Source organism: Octopus bimaculoides, chromosome 4 (genome assembly GCF_046866305.1).
Source record: "Octopus bimaculoides isolate indiv1 chromosome 4, ASM4686630v1, whole genome shotgun sequence".
Lineage (NCBI taxonomy): Eukaryota > Metazoa > Mollusca > Cephalopoda > Octopoda > Octopodidae > Octopus > Octopus bimaculoides.
In genome coordinates, this window is record NC_142931.1 from 94,611,723 (window position 1) to 94,625,024 (window position 13,302).

Sequence of the window (13,302 nt, forward strand, 5' to 3'; positions counted from 1 at the left end):
TCGAGCAAGATCGTTGCCAGTGCCCCTGGACTGGCTCTTGTGCGGCTGACACATGAAATGTTTCGAGCAGGATCGTTGCCAGTGCCCCTGGACTGGCTCATGTGCGGGCGACACAGGAAATCTTTCGAGCAGGATCGATGCCAGTACCCCTGGACTGGCTCATGTGCAGGCGACACATGAAATCTTTCGAGCGAGATCGTTGCCAGTGCCCCTGGGCCGGCTCTTGTGCGGGTGACACATGAGGTTTTTCGAGCGAGATCGTTGCCAGTGCTCCTGGACTGGCCCATGTGCAGGCAACACATGAAATCTTTCGAGGGAGATCGTTGCCAGTGCTCCTGGACTGGCCCATGTGCAGGCAACACATGAAATCTTTCGAGCGGGATCGTTTGCCAGTGCCTCTGGACTGGCTCATGTGCGGGCGACACATGATATCTTTCGTGCGTGATCGTTGCCAGTGCCCCTGGACCGGTTCTTGTGCGGGTAACACATGAGGTTTTTTCGAGTGAGATCGTTGCCGGTGCCCCTGGACTGGCTCATGTGCGGGTGACACATGAAATCTTTCGAGCGGGATCGTTGCCAGTCCCCCTGGACTGGCTCATGTGCGGGCGACACATGATAACTTTCGTGCAAGATCGTTGCCAGTGCCCCTGGACTGGCTCTTGTGCGGCTGACACATGAAATGTTTCGAGCAGGATCGTTGCCAGTGCCCCTGGACTGGCTCATGTGCGGGCGACACATGAAATCTTTCGAGCGGGATCGTTTGCCAGTGCCTCTGGACTGGCTCATGTGCGGGCGACACATGATATCTTTCGTGCGTGATCGTTGCCAGTGCCCCTGGACCGGTTCTTGTGCGGGTAACACATGAGGTTTTTTCGAGTGAGATCGTTGCCGGTGCCCCTGGACTGGCTCATGTGCGGGTGACACATGAAATCTTTCGAGCGGGATCGTTGCCAGTCCCCCTGGACTGGCTCATGTGCGGGCGACACATGATAACTTTCGTGCAAGATCGTTGCCAGTGCCCCTGGACTGGCTCTTGTGCGGCTGACACATGAAATGTTTCGAGCAGGATCGTTGCCAGTGCCCCTGGACTGGCTCATGTGCGGGCGACACATGAAATCTTTCGAGCGGGATCGATGCCAGTACCCCTGGACTGGCTCATGTGCAGGCGACACATGAAATCTTTCGAGCGAGATCGTTGCCGGTGCCCCTGGGCCGGCTCTTGTGCGGGTGACACATGAGGTTTTTCGAGCGAGATCATTGCCGGTTCCCCTGGACTGGCTCATGTGAGGGTGACACATGAAATCTTTCGAGCGGGATCGTTGCCAGTGCCCCTGGACTGGCTCATGTGCGGGCGACACATGAAATCTTTCGAGCGGGATCATTGCCAGTGCCCCTGGACTGGCTCATGTGCGGGCGACACATGAAATCTTTCGAGCGAGATCGTTGCCGGTGCCCCTGGGCCGGCTCTTGTGTGGGTGACACATGAGGTTTTTCGAGCGAGATCGTTGCCGGTGCCCCCGGACTGGCTCTTGTGTGGGGTTGTAGGATTTTCGAGCGAGATTGTTGCTGGTGCCCCTGGACTGGCTCTAGTGTGGGTGATACATGAGGTTTCTCGAGTGAGATGAGCATGGCCGTTGCCAGTACCGCCTGACTGGCCTTCGTGCGGGTGACACGGAAAAGCACCCACTACACTCTCTGAGTGGTTGGCGTTAGGAAGGGCATCCAGCTGTGGAAACACTGCTAAATCAGATTGGAGCCTGGTGTAGCCATCTGGTTTCACCAGTCCTCAGTCAAATCGTCCAACCCATGCTAGCATGGAAAGCGGACGTTAAACGACGACGACGATATATATGTGCTGTGCGTGAGAAGACCCGGCAAGCCAAGTGAGATCGTTGCCAGTGCCCCTGGACTGGCTCTTGTGCGGGTGGCACATAAGATGCACCATTTTGAGCGTGACTGTTGCCAGTGCCGCCTAACTGGCCTTCGTAGGGTTTTCGAGCGAGATCGTTGCCAGTGCCGCCGGACTGGCTTTTGTGCGGGTGGCACATAAAAGACACCATTTCGAGCGTGGCCGTTGCCAGTACTGCCTGACTGGCCTTCGTGCGGGTGACACGTAAAAGCACCCACTACACTCTCTGAGTGGTTGGCGTTAGGAAGGGCATCCAGCTGTAAAAACTCTGCCAAATTAGATTGGAGCCTGGTGTTGCCATCCGGTTTCACCAGTCCTCAGTCAAATCGTCCAACCCATGCTAGCATGGAAAGCGGACGTTAAACGATGATGATGATGTTGTCTAAGACTAGAGGCATATTATAGAGCTGTAATGATACTGTGTCACTTGATTTCAGATTGAAAAACAGCTGATTTTTAAAAGCATAAAATATAAATTATATATGTGGCTATAGGTGCAGGAGTGGCTGTGTGGTAAGTAGCTTGCTTACCAATCACATGGTATAGCCTTGGACCAACCAAAGCCTTGTGAGTGGATTTGGTAGATGGAAACTGAAAGAAGCCCATCATATATATATATGTATGTATGTATGTGTATATGTTTGTACGTCTGCCTGCCCAACATCACTTAACAACCAATGCTGGTGCATTTACGTCTCTGTAACCTAGCAGTTTGGCAAAAGAAATTGATAGAATAAGTACTAAGCTTACAAAGAATTAAGTCCTGGAGTCGATTTGCTTGACTGAAGGTGGTGCTCCAGCATGGCCGCAGTCAAGTGACTGAAACAAGTAAAAGAATAAAAGAACATCTATCCTTATAAAAGCAAAGTTTCTTTGTACATTGATTACCAAAAATACTAAATAAAATTAATGATATTTCAGGTTTTTCGTGTCATTTACATTAATTTGACCATTCTGCAGATAACTGTACATATTTTCCAAAAATAGATTGGGGGGGGGGGGGGGGCAGAGTTAGTGGTGTATTTGTTCCTATTTGTAGCCATCTGCGTACTGCCTATTTCACTGTAATGCTTTTTACAGAGTGAAAAAATACTCCACCTGTCTCTCAATCCACCTGCAACTTTCTCTAAGTTTATACATTACTTCCTTTGAAGTCATCACCGGATCTCGGCTTTCTCTGTCTATATGTCTCTTCCTACATCTGTCTCTCTCACTATCTCCCCCTCTCTCTCTCTGGTTGTATATGTGTCTCTCTCATTATCTCTACCTCTTTTTCTCTCTAGAGAAAAAAGACATGAGAGACAGAGAAAGAGAGGTATGAAGAAAAGACAAGTGAGACGCTGGACTTCTGCTTTCTCTTTTTTTATGCCCTTCTCTATGTTTCTATCTCTCTCACTATCTCCCCACTCTCTCTCTCTCTGGTTGTATATGTGTGTCTCTCTCTCACTACCCCTACCTCTTTTTCTCTCTTGAAACAGAAAGGGTGAGACAGGGGTGTGTGAGGCAGCCACATCTATAAATCTATCAACAAAATTGTCAATGGGGACAATGCTGTTGATTATCCTGTTGTAGTCTTCAACAGCCTGGATCCGTCCAGTATGCTGCCACACAACCTTGAATTGAAGAAGGGCACAGTCACCATGCTTCTCAGAAACCTGAATCAGCCAAGAATGTGCAATGGTACACAATGGTACACATTATCAAAGTAAAAATTCTCATTGCATGTAGTAAGGGAAACATTGTATTTATACCTAGAATACCACTACAGTAATCACTCACCATATCACGGTTCACCTCAGTACATCGCGGATTTTTCTGGCAAATATATATGTAAATTTATATTGTGACTCCTCAGTATATCACAGATTTCTGCAGCCGATAGGTAGTTATTTTTTTTACTGCACTGTATAACATTAATTAAAATATATTAAAAGAAAATACATAGTGTACCGTAGATGAGTAAACAAAGAATCACACATACTGTATGAAAAACGAAACTCAGAAGGAAAAAAAAGACATGGGTACTCCTAAGAGTGTGGGGAGAGTTTATAAAAGCTTAAATATATAAAACTAGCAAATTCACCCATCCTTTGGAGGGTTTAAGTTGCTTTGGTAGTATTTTTTTCACCAAATAACTGAACTACTGAGAAGGTTTATGAGTAGCACAGCAATCTATGTTTCTGATTAACCTAGGAATGGAAAACCAAACTGAAGGCTGGTTATTGTGGAAGTCATTGCACTTTTATGATCATAGAACATGAAGTGTTTTGAGAATAGATTACAGATAATGACTACAAAATATAGTTGCTTTACATGAAAGTGAAATTTATTCGCAGAAACAGCCACATAAATAGTTTAATGACATTAAAGGAAGATGTTGAAACTTCCCCTCTGCAAGTTTATTTTTTTCAACAGCAAAGGGAGCTATTTTTTCGAAGAGATAAGCTAACAAAAACCCTTTATCCTGTCTTCCCAAATAGCCTGCACATAAATTAACAGCGAATGCTGCATAGTTAAATTGGTAAGGAGCTTTCGGAAAGATACATATAGGAGTGGGGGTAGTGGAGAGAAAACTTTGGTTAAATGAAGATAAAATATATGTTGTTGTTGCTATTAATTATTGCACCACTCTTTATAGCACAGGGGTATAAGTTTATTATTCATGTAGTAAGCTACAAAATTTTTACAATCTCTTGATTTCCTGTAATCCAGACCACCTCATGGTCCCAGCAGACAAAATGGGAAAGGATTTGCCCGGGAGTATCATCATCATCATCATCATCATTTAACGTCCGCTTTCCATGCTAGCATGGGTTGGACGATTTGACTGAGGACTGGTGAAACCGGATGGCAACACCAGGCTCCAGTCTAATTTAGCAGAGTTTCTACAGCTGGATGCCCTTCCTAACACCAACCACTCAGAGAGTGTAGTGGGTGCTTTTACGTGTCACCAGCACGAAAACGGCCACGCTCGAAATGGTGTCTTTTATGTGCCACCCGCACAAGCCAGTCCAGGGGCACTGGCAACGATCTCGCTCGAAAATCCTACGGGAGCCAGTCAGGCGGTACTGGCAACAGCCACGCTCAAAATGGTGCATCTCATGTGCCACCCGCACAAGAACCAGTCCAGGGGCACTGGCAACGATCTTACTTGGCTTGCTGGGTCTTCTCACGCACAGCACATTTCCAAAGGTCTCGGTCAGTAGTCATCGCCTCGGTGAGGCCCAATGTACGAAGGTCTTGCCTCACCACCTCAGCCCAGGTCTTCCTGGGCCTACCTCTTCCACGGGTTCCCTCAACTGTTAGGGTGTGGCACTTTTTCACGCAGCTATCCTCATCCATTCTCACCACATGTCCATACCAGTGCAATCGTCTCTCTTCCACACCACAACTGATGCTTCTAATGTTCAGCTTTTCTCTCAAGATACTTACACTCTGACGGGTATTCACATTGACATTACACATCCAACGGAGCATACTGGCTTCATTCCTTGCGAGCTTACGTATGTCCTCAGCAGTTACAGCCCATCTTTCACTGCCATGTAGCATGGCTGTTCGTACGCATGCGTCATACAGTCTGCCTTTTACTCTGAGTGAGAGTCCCTTTGTCGCCAGCAGGGGTAAGAGCTCTCTAAACTTTGCCCAGGCTATTCTTATTCTAGCAGCTACACTTTCAGCGCACCCACCCCCACTACTAACTTGGTTGCCCAGATAGCGGAAGCTATCGACTACCTCTAGTTTTTCACCCTGGAATGAGATAGAAGTTGTTTCCTGTTTGTTTACAGTCTTTATTGCACCTGAACATCTGCCACAAACAAAAACTAACTTGCTAGTTAACCTGCCTTTGATGTTGCTGCACCTCTTATGTGTCCATAGCTTGCACCGGGTACATCTTATAGAGTTACTACCTACTCCTTTTCTACATACTGAGCAGGGCCATCTACCTGAAGGGGTTTGTGTTTTATCTACCTTCCTACTTATTAGGATTTTGGTTTTAGCTAGGTTGACTCTAAGGCCCTTCAATTCTAGACCTTGCTTCCACACCTGAAACTTCTCCTCTAGTTCTGATAGTGACTCCGCAATTAGGGCAAGGTCATCAGCATAGAGGAGCTCCCAGGGGCAACCTGTCTTGAACTCCTCTGTGATTGCCTGGAGGACTATGATAAATAAGAGGGGGCTGAGGACGGAACCTTGGTGGACCCCTACCTCTACCCGGAATTCATTGCTGTACTCATTTCCAACCCTCACCTTACTGGCAGCATCTCTGTACATGGCTCGCACAGCTCTCACTAACCATTCTTCTATCCCAAGTTTCCTCATTGACCACCAGATAAGGGATCGGGGGACCCTGTCAAAGGCTTTCTCCATGTCAACGAAAGCCAGGTACAGAGGTTTACCCTTAGCTAGGTATTTCTCCTGCAACTGTCTCACTAGAAATAAGGCATCAGTAGTGCTTTTACCTGGCACGAACCCAAACTGCATCTCATCTAAATTGATTCGCTCCCTAATTAGTTGGGCTATGACCCTCTCTGTAACTTTCATTACCTGATCTAACAGCTTGATGCCTCTGTAATTATTTGTATCTAAAGCGTCACCTTTACCTTTGTAGCAGTTGACTATGATGCTGCTACACCAGTCATTGGGTATGACTCCTTCGTGTATCACCTGGTTCGTAATACGGGTGACTAGGCTATAGCCAACACTGCCAGATATTTTGAGCATCTCTGCAGTGATTCCTGATGGGCCGGGGGCTTTCCCGGTCTTCATACTCTTAATTGCTTTATCTACCCTGGTACTATCAACTCGGATAGCTGGTCCCTCTATTGGGTCGACATACGGCAGGCTCTCTTTCTCCCATTCATTCTCTTTATTAAGCAATCTATCGTAGTGGCATCTCCAGACCTCTTTCTTTGCATCCTCATTTAGTGCAAGCGTACCATCATCCATGCGAACACATTTCTCTCCTACAACATCACTATTCTCTCTCCTACACTGTCTTGCAACACGAAATACCTCGAGTCTTTGGTCCTCACGGCGCAGAACATTGGCAAATCTTTCCTTATCTGCTTCCCCTCTGGCTAAATAAACCTGTCGCCTAGCCTCCCTTCTGGCACATTGGTACAATTCCCTGCTACCACCGTTCTTCCAGTCCTTCCAAGCCTGTTTCTTTTGTCTAATAGCCCTGTCTACCTCCTTGTTCCACCACCACGTTACTCTGGGTCGGGAGGGGACCTTACACCACCCACAAATCTGGTCGGTGGCTTTCAACAGGTTGTCCCGCAGAAATCTCCAATTGTCTTCCACGTTGTATGATGCTATATCCCCTTCTATTTCGTTAAATGCTTCAAGTAACTTGTCTCTAAGTCTCTGTCCGTTTGCAGGGTCTTTAAGCTTCCACACCCTTCTCCTCCAAGCCTGTCTAATTCTGGGCACCCATTTTGCCTTGATCCCAAAGTCGCTAACTACTAATCTATGTTGTGGGGTACATTCTTCGCCAGGGTAGGTTTTGGCATTTATAAGCCGCCCTCTTTCCCTATTTCTGGCGAGGATGTAGTCAATTTGGCTAGAGTGTCTGCCGGAGCGGTAGGTGACTAGGTGACTGGCAGGTTTCCTGAAGTTGGTATTGCAGACCATAAGATCGGTTGCATCACAGAACTCCAGCAGTCTGGTTCCCTCCTCGTTGCGGGAACCGAAGCCATAGCCTCCATGTATGCCATGGAAGCCTCCAGCACGACATCCGACATGACCGTTGAAGTCTTCAAGACGTCCGACATGACCGTTGAAGTCTCGCAAGGGAAGTGTACTGGAACAGTCACTCTAACTCATGAGGCTTGCATTTATGTATAGCCATCTCCACCCTGGTGAGCAGGGATATGGTCAGTGAGCCAAGAACACCAGATGCCTCCACTGCCACAGGCTCAACCATAAACCTGTCAGAGAGCAACCGATACTTCGACAGTTCACTTTTCTCAGCCTGACAAGCAAGGGAGCCTGGGCTGGTAGCTGAACACACCAAGTTGCTGCTGGAGAAGGTGTCACAGTTTGTGACATCCCAAATAAAGGGCCTACTGCCATAGAAGAGGAAAACTGTCATACCATCAAACTTTTTATTGTCCCCTTGGTCTAGCCCTATCAGCTTCAGCAGGGAAGGGAAGCCTGCAGCATCTAGTCCATACTTTATGTTTTCATTAAGGGTGGCATGGCATGGAAGGGGGCCACCACTATAGTGACATGACAATAGTTGGAGGATCTGCAGTGACAGTTGGTGCTGTCCACTCATGATGGAGGAAAACTATAACTGACTATTAAGAGCATTGTGCAAGGAGACAAATTTATACTTTTCAGTTGTGGCTACACTAGTGACTAATGAGCCCAGCCTTTGATATACATATATATCCACATATTATAGACCAAGCTTTCACAATCACTGTGTTAGCTGTTTTTTTGAGCAGTTTGCTTAAATTCTGCCTGAAAAATACATGCCTTCTTGAAAACACCCAGTCCTTTCCGTATTTGTTCCTTTCACCGGAGTGTGCGTGTGCGCGCGCGCGTGTGTGTGTGTGTGTGTGTGTGTGTGTGCATGTGTGTGTGTGTGTGTGTGTGTGTGTGTGTGTGTGTGTGCATGTGTGACTTTAACATGCTTTTTTTCATACTCATACAGGTTGAGTTGAATTTGTTAAGACAGATTTTCTACAGCTGGATGTCCTCCCTCTCACCAACCCAGACCTGTTTTCAAGTAAGATAATATTCCCCCATGACCAGACATGTCTTGGAAGACTGGAACAAAAAACACTTATTCATGACAGTGACACACAACTATTATGGGATGTCAAAAAAAGAAACTAACACACACTCAAACATCTGTAAATATATATATATATATATATATATATATATATATATATATATATATATAGTGTGTGAAGAACGCTAAAGTAAGTGAGGTATAGATTTTTTTCAGAATAGTGCTCAGAGAAGTGAGAAATTAAATTCCAACTCCTTCATCCTCAGAAGGTGCCTCCAATGTAGAAAGTTGGCTATAAGAATGATGCTCATTGAGCAGGCATGGAAGTAGAAAGGCAGATAAACACAAGTAAACCTAACAAGTATATTTATATAGAATACAAAATATAGAGTATGGAATAAAGAATAGAAAAATGAAAGGAGTTATGCAACAGTCTTATCTTGACAGGTGTTTCAGGTGAACCATGGCTTATGTGGTAACCTCATTCATTAGATAACAAAGACCTATAATGCCAGAAGTGCATGGAATATTACAAGTTCCCATGTATCCATTAGGCAAAGTTAGGTCAACCTCATTGGAAGAATGTGGCCTTTTGCCATGCTTGCAGGGAATTCATTGAGAGGTAGATTTTCTACAGCTGGATACTTTTCTTGCTGCCAACCTTCAACAGTTTCAAAGTAAGGTAATGTTTTCTCCTGGTTGGATATGTTTACATGAAAGATTGAAATTGAAGGGCACTGCTTGTAAGACAGTACTGCTCATGTACAACTATGATGCTATGTCAAGGCATGACGACTATAACACACACATTTTTGCATACGATGGGCTTCTCTCAGTTTCCATCCACCAAATCAACTCAGGTTTTAGTTATCCTGGAGTTATAGTAGAAGGCACATGCCCAAGATACCAAACAGTAAGACTGAACCTGAAGCTTAACTATGCTCCACTGCATCTCTTGTACAGATATAGTTTACACTGAATACAAATGGAAAGTGAATGTGTAATACACAAAATATATAAATATATGTATACAGACAGACAGATATTGATTCAAAAATTGCATAGGAGGATGACAAAGGAACACACATAAAATTCACACACATGATGTGGACATGCTCCTTCCTCATCAGTTATTGTCCAAAAATCATAATTTCATGCCTTTAAAGACTATATTGTTAATTTCAGTGGCATCAACAGCAAAAAGCTGCTGGGAATGAGTGAACATAAAAGACAGTGACAAAGACAAATAAATGACACAGGTAACTGGGACAGATATAAATATACATACAAAATAAAGAGCTTATGGCTATGAGACAGCCTTTCAATAACAACCCAGCTGAAACCGCTTCTGGCTCTGTAGAACAAATGTCATGTTTTCATAAGCTTTGAATTAAAATCTTCCACCAAACGTTAGTCACAATTTATGTTCCTAAACACTAGATTAATGATAACTAAATTATTTCACTAAATTTGTTATATTTAAAATTAATTGAAAGAAAAACGGAGCATCTCAAAATAAAAATGGTAACGAAAGGGTTAAGACAAGACATGTAGAAGTAACACTAATGGAAAATGCTGTCTTACTAGACTTGAAAAGGAAAATAGAGAGAGGGAAAAATAGGCGGGGCAGGACTGAAGGTAACTATGAAAGAAGCATGACTGAACAGGTCAGTGATCTAGCAAAAAAGGAAGGCTGAAAGGAGAAATGGGATGGGGAGAGAGAAAACAAGTAGTGAAGGGTAGAGGTGAAAGCAGAATAAAAGAAGAAAGGGAGCAGATAGAAAGAAAAAATGGATTAAAGGAATGAACAATAGAGAAGGAGGGAGAATAGTAAAGTAAAAGGGGTAGACAAAAAAGGCAAAGGAGAGGTAATGAGAGAAGAAAGATAAATGGAAAGGAAAAAAGAAAAGCATGAGGGAGTGGGGGGAAAGTGACATTGCACCAATATTACCTGCTGTATGGGGTGGCACTGAGTGGCATTACATTAATAAATTCCAAAATTGCACAGAAGGACCATACAAAAAATTCATACACAAGACATGGACATGCTGAGAGAGAGAGAGAGAGAGAGAGAGAAAGAGAGCCATTGTTATCATATTCAACTTAGCCCTTCAAGAATATTTCAATTTCACTTGCTTGTGGATAAATTAATTCTCACATATAATAGATAAGCTATTTAGGGCATAAACATTTTATAGGACACAAGATTTATATAGTTTTCTTGCAATATTGGGCTATAGAGAACTTCTACTAGTTGAACTTCTATCAATATACAAAACAGCTTAACCACTTGTAATCAAAGTAATATTTGTTAAATTGCTATAAAATGCTATTTTCTTGGCGGGAAAGTGAATGAAACAAGTTCCTTCACATCTCACACACATCAAAAAATCAAGATCCTAAGTGCAGCCATTTGAGAAAAAAAAACAAGGCCTAGAGAATTTCCCCAACAGCAAGAATATTCAATGTGCATAGAATGCCTTCATGCATTACATGTCCCTCAAGCTTTTCCGCCTCACAAAATGTAGCCAATCCTTCTGGACAAAGAGTTTCGACAGTCTTTGCAGACTCCTCTGTTCCTCTTTTTCTAAACAATGATGGATCCATGAAGTGTCTCTATGGAAAAAAACCTACACATTCAGCTCAATACACTTGGCCATTCCCCTCCAAATCTACTGCCTTCAACTACACCAGGCTTCCTATTCTGCATGCATACACATCAAGTGTGAGAATATTTTCAGTTGCTTCCAAGCCCTGACAATGTCCCTTCCATTACACTTAAACATTGTGTCTTAGAACTTGATCCTATACTCACCAAACTCTTTGATCTCTCGCTTTCTAGAGATATACCCTGACATTTGATAGCACACTTAAATGTGTCTCATTCCAAAGGCTAGCCCTCTCACACAGCCAGCCACTGCCCCACTTTCAATCAACTCTGGGGTTTCACAAAGTTTAGTCTTGTGTCCCCACTCACTTCTCTTTATACATCATTGATCTTCTTGCTAGCACATCCAACAATGATCACTCTTATACAGATGACATGAGCCTTCATCCTACTCTAATTTTCCCTAGCAATGCATTGTCCATATGCAACCATGTCACCACATTTCAAACCTGCACTGATTACATTCATAAAGGAGGCCTTGAGAGCATTTTTCAGTGGGACCATGCCAACCTTGTCTCTTTAACAGCAAAAAACTCAAGCTCTACTCATATCAAGAGAACACCATTGCACCACACTCCAACTAAATATGAATGGCACTCAGCTCAAACTCTCACAGTTACTCTAAATGTTGCACCACATTATCACTGAGGATCTCTCCTCAACAAAGCTAAAATTGCATCTCAAAGACTGAAATATTTTCTGGACCCACAATGGAATACAGCTCTCATATCTGGGGCAATGCTACTGCTATGCAGACAGACATCAGGGACCACGTGTGAAGAAGGATCATTCAACTGATTGACATTCAATGATTAAGGCACATGCTCCAGTTTCTGGCCTACATGCATGTTGTCTCCCCATTCGCTCGCTCTCTCTCTCTCTCTCTCTCTCTCTCTCTTTACTATCACTTCTATAACAGTCCCTGTTCATTGGAACTGGCTGCTACTGGCCCCATACATACACTACTCAGGTATCTCTAACCCACTTGTCTTTCCAGCTCTTGTCATCCTTGCTGCATCCAGCCTACCCGTTGGCCCACCAAATATTTTCTTCCCAGAACACCATCCTCTGAATTTTCTCTTATGTCTTTCCTGCAAGCATTGACTTGCAATAGTTTAAATGAATCATTGACATCAATCCCACTAGTCTTGGAGGGCCTGCAAGGTCATGGACACTTCCCCTCTGCCAACTCAGCAAATCAAAGAACAAAAATGGAGCTTAACGAAAGCTTGCAAAGTTATGTGTTTATTTCAATATTCATGTCATTTTCAGAAAACTTGATGACTTGGCATACAGTAAATTCTTTTAATTTGTGCCACCATGAGGAGAAACATTATAAATTTGATGACTGACCATGTCTCAGATTTTCCAGTTTGTGCCACAGCATTAGTTCATATGACAAACACAACATATTAAGTAATAGAATATGTTCAACTGGTCATGAATGAATGCACTAGCTAATCCTGATTGATGTAGAAATGAAAAATAAAACATGAAAGTGAAAATGCCAGTTAACAGTTAGATGAAGTAAAAAAAAAAAAATTGTAATGACAGCTGAATAACTGATCTGGATGAAAAAATATTTTTTTTTTAATTCATTCAAGAGAGATTCTAGTGATCTGTTTTTTTTTTATTATATTTCTTCAGTAAATCTTTATTTCTTGGAAGCAAATTAAAACATTATTTACTGAACAAAAGTCATAAAAATGTTTTTTTAAATATAATTTAAAGTAAATACCTTAGCAAACTCTGGTTCAACCACAGTCCACAATATAATGATAGAATCCAGAAAGCCATGAATTATATTCTTCTCTAAATCAAAAGACACAGCTTCATTTCCACAGTCCTCTTCTAAATCATTGGATTTGTCCTTGAAAGAAAGCAAATTCAAATTTTTCATACATTTTCCTAATTAATACTTTTACGGTTAAATTTAGAAGTAGAACAGATAAAATTCTTAATACTGTAGCTTTTATAACA

The 13,302-nt window shown here is 43.3% G+C and overlaps 1 protein-coding gene across 6 annotated transcripts in view; it reads right to left on the reverse strand.

Annotated features, from left to right (window-relative positions):
- Nucleotides 1-13,302, reverse strand: part of LOC106881212 (condensin-2 complex subunit G2) — a 241,358-nt gene that overhangs the window by 99,444 nt on the left and 128,612 nt on the right. For all 6 annotated transcript variants that reach the window (XM_089351031.1, XM_089351034.1, XM_089351033.1 and 3 more), the window contains one exon: nt 13,061-13,192. In XM_089351031.1, the coding sequence (XP_089207157.1) occupies nt 13,061-13,192 (132 nt within the window). The remainder of the gene's footprint in view (nt 1-13,060; nt 13,193-13,302) is intronic.